Here is a 6,706-nt window from a genome sequence, read left to right as displayed (position 1 = left end):
CTGGCTGTCGTAGGCATGCTTGTAATCCACACCTTGGAGGGACTGAGTGAGGAGGATCACAGGTTCAAGGCTAGCCTGGCCTACATAGTGAGACCCTGCCTAAAACAAACAAAGCAAAACATAAAAGAAGGCCAGGCGTGGTGGCACATACCTTTAATCCCAGCACTCAGGAGGCAGAGGCACGTGGATCACTGTGAGTTGGAGGCCAGCCTGGTTTACAAAGTGAGTGCAGGACAGCCAAGGCTACACAGAGAAACCCTGTCTTGAAAAACAAAACAAAACAAACAAACAAACAAACAAAAAACCATAAAAGGAGCTAGTCCAGGGCTGCCTAGCCTTTGTGAAGCCTTGAAGTTGGTTCCCTGGGAAATTTAGAGTGGTAGGCTCTATTGTGTTCATGAACTGTACATGTATTACCTTACTTGTATTAATTTACCTAATACTCATAATGTCTTCTGGAGATATCTTCCTTACATCCTTTTTGTATATTTTCTTATTCTTTTTGTGAAGGAAGGAAGATTTGGAGAAGTTAAATACCTGCCTCCAAGATTTAAAACTGAGGTCTGATTTTAAAATGTTCTTAAACCTGGGGTGGTTACTCCTGCCTTTAGTCCCAGCACTTGGGAGGTAAAGGCAGGTGGATCTCTGAGTTCGAGGCCAGCCTGGTCTACATAGTAAGTTCCAGGACAGCCAGAGCATCACAGAAAACCCCTGTCTGAAAAAGAAAAAAAAAATCATGAAAAATATTCAGTTTGTGTATGTCTGTGCATATCTGTGTTTGTGTGTTGCTTCCCCAGGAGGCCAGAAGAAGGTACCAGGTCCCTTGTAGCTGAAGTTACAGGCAGTTGTAAGCCACTGGCAATGTGTGTGCTGGGAACCCAACTCTGGTCTTCTGAAAGAACAGCAAGCTCTCATAACTGCTGAGTCATTTCTCCAGCCCCGAACACACATTCTTAAATATTAAATTGTATTGTTTCTCCACTGAATAGATATCTGAAGGCCTGGAAGTCAGTGTTTGACCCCCACAAACAAACAAACAAAAACAAAAAAAAAGAAAAGAAAAGGCATTTAGAGGAAGACAGCATCTCCAAGGTGAGTGGATGGATGGGTTGAAAGAGTTCCAGAACACTGTGTGTGAGTTACAGTGTGTCAGAAGGGAAGCATAAAGAAGGTTTCCAGCTCACACATTACAGATGAGGATGGTGACCGTGACAACCCACTGGTGATCTTTGCGCACTTCATAGAGAGGCCATGCCGCTGTTGGTTACTGAGTGATTGACAGATGAGGAAACAGGATATTGTTTTCAGAAGTTTTAATAAAATAGAGGACATAATTACACCTTTTACATAAATAAGAAATTTAATAATTATTTTTTAACGATTTATTTATTTATTTATTTATTTATTTATTTATTTATTTATATAGTGCTCTGCCTGCATGTACACCTGCAGGCCAGAAGAGGGCATCAGCTCACATTATAGATAGTTGTGAGCCACCATGTGGTTGCTGGGAATTGAACTCAGGATCTCTGAAAGAGCAGCCAATGAGCCTAACCTCTGAGCCATCTCTCCAGCCCCTATTTCATCTATTATTAACCCACTGCTCCCCTGCTCTTTGTTCTTACAACCGTGACATTTCTCTGGTTCTTTCTTCCCTGTCATATCAGTGCCCCCTTCCCAAGTTGGACACACCTAGACACATTAAATATTTTTTATTATTATTATTTTGGTTACAGACAACTCATTTTATTTAGCTAGATGTTTTCAATGTTTCCAGTGAATTTGCCTTTGCAGGGAGGTCAGAGACAACCCCCAGCCCCCCTCACCCCTAGTCTATCCTCTGATTTCCACAGCTAAGCACCCACTTCTCAGACCAGCTACACAAAACATGCACATTTTCAAGTCCTTACTCTGCCGACATACCCTCCTTACATCCCTCCCTCACACTCTTCCTTGGCAGACACAGGAGGAACAGGGAAGTTTTGTTGCACTAAACCTCCTGAGATATGGTGGCCCGCCGGGGGAGTCAGGTTGCCTTCATATGAGCTGCGACCTTCCCTTACCAAGCCCCCTTCGGTCCAGCCTTTTTCTCCGAGGGGACTGGAGAGTAATTAGCAACGCCGTCCACCTGTGCACATGAAGATGCCCACTGCCACACCGGCATATGATGAAACAGCCCATCAGGATGCCCAGGACCAGCGAGGTGTAAGAGCGGGCCTGTTTGGCTCCCTACAGAACAGGAGAGAAGGAGTTTAAGAGCATACTCCAAGGAGTCTAAAGTGTGTGGGGTCAAACCCCAAAGCATCTATAAGGTCAAAGGAACTCACCCAATGACTTAAGCTCTGTGATAGAGCCCTCTCCCCAGTCTCCAACCCCCTCCTTTTGTTGCTCAAGGGATCCCTCATGTCCACCATCCCCTTGCCTGGGACAGGCAGGGCCAGAATCCCCTCATACCTTTCATGTTTTGCGTGGCGAGATGGCTCTCCAAGTACTGGACACAGGTGTCCTGGAGAAATTCCTGCAATTCGTACCGAGTTCGATTGTAGGCATTGAGTTGCTTCAGGGTGAAAGTGATTGCTTCAGAGGGCTTCTGGGAGCCTGTTACCCACAAGGCGGACTTTGGTTGGAAACTGACAAAGGCACTTCCGTTCACAGCCACATCGAAGTAGACGTGGGCTTCTTCGGAGCCCTCCTTGGCGGGCAGCTCGCAGCCCAGGGAGCAACTGACTGTGAGGGGAACTGTGAAGAGGCGGAGGAGGGTCAGGTCAGTTCCCGGTGCTGGCTTCCAGAAGGTGACAGGTGTCGGGTGGGGGCGGGGGGTGTTTCACCAGGCGCAAAGGGGAACCGGAGAGGAGAAAGGATGGGGGGCCTGAGGACACAAGAGGGGGCGGTGGTCTGTCTGAAAAGTGCTGGGGTTCGATTGTTGGAGCCTGTGTAAGAGGAGCCAATGAAGGAAACTTGGGACTACTGGAAAGAAAGGAGCAGAGAAGGGTTGTTGAAAGAGTGGTGGGCTTCCCAGGCAAGAAACTGGGCCTTTGAGAGGAAACTTGGGGTTGTGAGAGCTGTGGGTGAACCAGCAACAACTGTGGGAAGAGGAGGTGGAGGCTGAGGGCAAGGTGCCTCAGGCTGTATAAAGAGAAGGGTAGGCCGGGTGTGGTGGCGCACGCCTTTAATCTCGGCACTCGAGAGTCAGAGGCAGGCGAATCGACCTGAGTCGAGGCCAGCCTGGTCTCCAAAGGGAGTCCAGGATAGGCAAGGCTACACAGAGAAACCCTGTCTCAAAAAAAAAAAAAAAAAAAAAAAAAAAAAGGGTAGGGGAAGGAGTTAGCAGTCTTCAGTAAAACTTTGGGGGTCAAGGTGGATCAGGGAAAGGGTCTCCCAAGAAGGTTTGCTCCAAGATGCCATGCAGGCCTGAGAAGTAGATGATAGATTCTATCTATCTATCTATCTATCTATCTATCTATCTATCTATCTATCTATCTATCGACAGAGGTTTCTTTCTTTCTTTTTTGGTTTTTCGAGACAGTGTTTCTCTGTGTAGCTTTGGCTGTCCTGGACTCCCTTTGTAGACCAGGCTGGCCTCGAACTCACAGCGATCCGCCTGCCTCTGCCTCCCGAGTGCTGAGATTAAAGGCATGAACCACCACGCCCGCCCGGCTCTGACAGAGGTTTCTTACAGTTAGGACGTCTGCTTTTCTCCTACAGAACAAACTCCAAGGGTCAGGGTTCTTCAGAGAAGCCCAGCTCAAAGGCCACGCCCACCCCTTCCCAGTCACAAAGATCTGCTGTCTAAAACCTTAGCCTTAGCGCACAAGCTCCACCGCAAGCCCCTTCAGGCCCTCCCATCCTCCAGGGCTCCCCCAGCCCGACCTGGCACGCCCCCGACTCACAGCCTACGCTGCTCCTGCGCTCACGATACACCAGTTGGACCAGACTGCGGAACTGGGAAAGGTAGAGCTTCAGGCCGCTTTTTGTACGAGCCCAGCTCTCCGCATCCTGCCAGGGTTGCAGCTGGAGGATGGTGACGTTGTTGCTCTGGCCTTCCAAAGGACCTTCCAAAGGGCCTTCCAGCGTGTGCGTCAGGAGTTTCCCCAGCGTGGCGTTGCCCTGATGCCTCACGTGATGGGGGTCTGGGAAGTAGGAGACCTGGAGCATGTGCAAGCCTTGGGAGCCTGAGGGCAGAGTCTGTGCGTCAGGACCGTCAGCGAAGGAAGGGGTAACCGACAGCCAGAAATAATAACCCCTTACCCAGAAGCCTGCCGCCCACTTCTCAGTCCCATAAAACACTCACCTACCTGCCCCACCCCGACCCCATTTGATGCTCACAATAACCCTACCAGGAGAGAGCGGGGATTATTATCTTTGCTTTATAGATGAGGAAACAGAGGTCGGCAGATGGAAAAGGCATCCCTCGGTGCCTTTACCTCCTCCTTCACCCACTGTCCTGTCTGTCAAGCCTTGCCTCCGATAAGATACCAACTCCAGCCCATGTACCCTCCCTCTTCTCCTGGGCCACTGTTACCTACCCGTGGGGGGTGCCACGGAATACTCATTTCTCAACTTCGTTCTTTTTTTTGTCTGTTTGTTTTCGAGACGGGATTTCTCTGTGTAGCCCGGCCTATCCGGGCCTCCATCCCAACTCAAAGATCGGCTCGCTCGGCTCTGTCTCCCGAGGTCCTGAGATTAAAGTCGTATGCCAACACACTGGGCTCAGTTTCATTCTTCTTACTGGCTCTCCATCTGACCCAAAGCCCTTAAAGGCCCTCCAGGGACATACCCTACCCCTCCCAAATAATAATAGCTAATACCCATGAAGTGCTTGTCACGCCCTGGGCACTGTTTGTTTATACACATATATTAACTTTATATGCCTTCCTCCTAATGCCTTAACATGGTAGCTACTATTATTAACCCTGTATATGGAATCTTAAGGCAAGATTTGACTACTGGTAGCTGAAACCTACTCGCCTGTGTCTGAAGTCACTGCCTCCCCCCATAGGACACCTATCCATAGGACAGATTTCAGAGTCTGGCCCCAGTTTTGAGATCCACAGCAAGGTGACCTGGCCCTGGCTGCTTTTCTGGTGAATCTCAGTGTTTAGTTTTATCGAATGGCTTTGGGGCTCCTCATGGTGGCTTTTGGCCACTGTATCATGAGGCCTGTCTGGCTGCTCTCTTGCCCTTGTTCTGTCAGGCAAATTCAAGACCCAGCTCTGTTGCCTTCTCCTTGGAGCGCTTTGCTGATGCCTGTCTTTCCTCCTTTTCGCTTGGGTCTGGGCAGAGCGGGTTGCGTCAGCCACAGATTTCGTGCGATTCCTAGCGTTGGCGTCCATGTGATAACATTGCCCACCGTGGTGGATAATCGAGTCAATGTGTGTATTAAACACGGTAAGCACTCTGAACACTGATCCTCTGAGGGGGAGACTCAAGCTATAGAAACTAGGGGAGGGGAGCTGGGCACGGCAGTGTGTGGTGTGAGCCCACCCCCCCCCCCACCCCCCCAACCCCCCCAGCACCGCCCCCCCCCCCGCCCCGTCCCACCTCGCAATCTTTCTCCTCCGTCCCGACCTCCAACCTCCGCATCTCAAGCCTCAAACTCGTCTCAGTGTCTTACTGGTCCCTCCATCTCATCTTACCTTTTTCCTATCTCCTTAGACAGGACACTGCCTTTTCACTTCATTCTCACTCTCTCCACAGGGTCCCATCCACCAGCCCCCCTTTCCCCTCCCTTCCCCTCCCATCTCCCCCGCACCCCCCCCCCCCCCCGCAAAGCCCTCACCATATCTTTGCAGCACAAACCAATGCCCATGACCCAGCATGCGGTGGGCTTAACTGTCCTACAATCTTGTCAAAGTTCCCAAACACACCCAAGTCCCCAGAACACCCTCGGGCAGGAGCCCTGTCCCTAACTCACCATCCGAGTCTTCCTGATTACAAACGGCACAGGCAGGCAGCCACAGGAAGCAGCAGTGAGAGAAAACGCCGTCAACATCCTGGAGGAGCTGAAGTCTGCTGGGTCCTACCTGAGCGCTCCGCAAGCTGAGATTAGCAAAGAGAAGGGGGCGCTGTCCGGGCACCGGTGGGAGCGAAGCCGAGGATGCAAAGAGACCAGGCAATGTGTGGAGGAACAGAGAGGCAAGGCTTTTTAAAGTGTTGCTGCTCTCTGTCTCATTTCCTACTAGGGGGCCGGCTTGCCTCGGCCCCTCCCAGCCTTGGGCCCTCCTGCCTAGACCTGCCTGTTCCCTTCTCCGGCTTCCGAGGCTTGAGGAGGAGCGGAAAAGGGGGAGAAAGGCTTGGTGAGAAGTCCGGTAGGCGCTGAGTCAGGGGGTGGGGCGTCTGTTTTCGATGTTTGGCGACTCCAAGAATGTAAGAGATCATTATGTTACTGACGGGGAAGGAACTGAGGTCCTAAGAGATGTAGAGACTTGCCGAGAGTTTGTATGTCGTGGATGACGGCAGATCCAGGATTGGAACTTAGCTTTCCAGGATAAACTGCCTACATTTTATCAGAAGTTTTAAGTACGTAGGAATTACACAATCGGGGGGCGGGGGTGAGGGTGGGTTGACGCTCAGAAATAGTCACGGAAACGAGTGAGTATAAAGGACCTCATAATTTGTAGCAGAGATTTATGAGTGATCTAGATAAATCTCGCATCAAACAGGTCATAGTCATTTAGTGGACAGTGACATCACAAATAGTATGGGT

At 50.5% G+C, this 6,706-nt stretch overlaps 1 protein-coding gene across 1 annotated transcript; it reads right to left on the bottom strand.

The window, feature by feature from the left end:
* Nucleotides 1–1,989: 1,989 nt before the first annotated feature.
* On the bottom strand, nt 1,990–6,378 carry LOC127188349 (endothelial protein C receptor-like). Its single transcript, XM_051144831.1, is given in 7 exon segments — nt 1,990–2,162; nt 2,164–2,214; nt 2,216–2,229; nt 2,455–2,739; nt 3,891–4,172; nt 5,915–6,039; nt 6,233–6,378. Coding segments are annotated over 7 exon segments (954 nt in total). The 3' UTR covers nt 1,990–2,111.
* Nucleotides 6,379–6,706: the final 328 nt, after the last annotated feature.

The sequence above is a fragment of the Acomys russatus genome, chromosome 4 (genome assembly GCF_903995435.1).
Source record: "Acomys russatus chromosome 4, mAcoRus1.1, whole genome shotgun sequence".
NCBI lineage: Eukaryota > Metazoa > Chordata > Mammalia > Rodentia > Muridae > Acomys > Acomys russatus.
The sequence above is the reverse complement of the archived record's forward strand: the minus strand, read 5'-3'. Positions and strand labels throughout refer to the sequence as shown.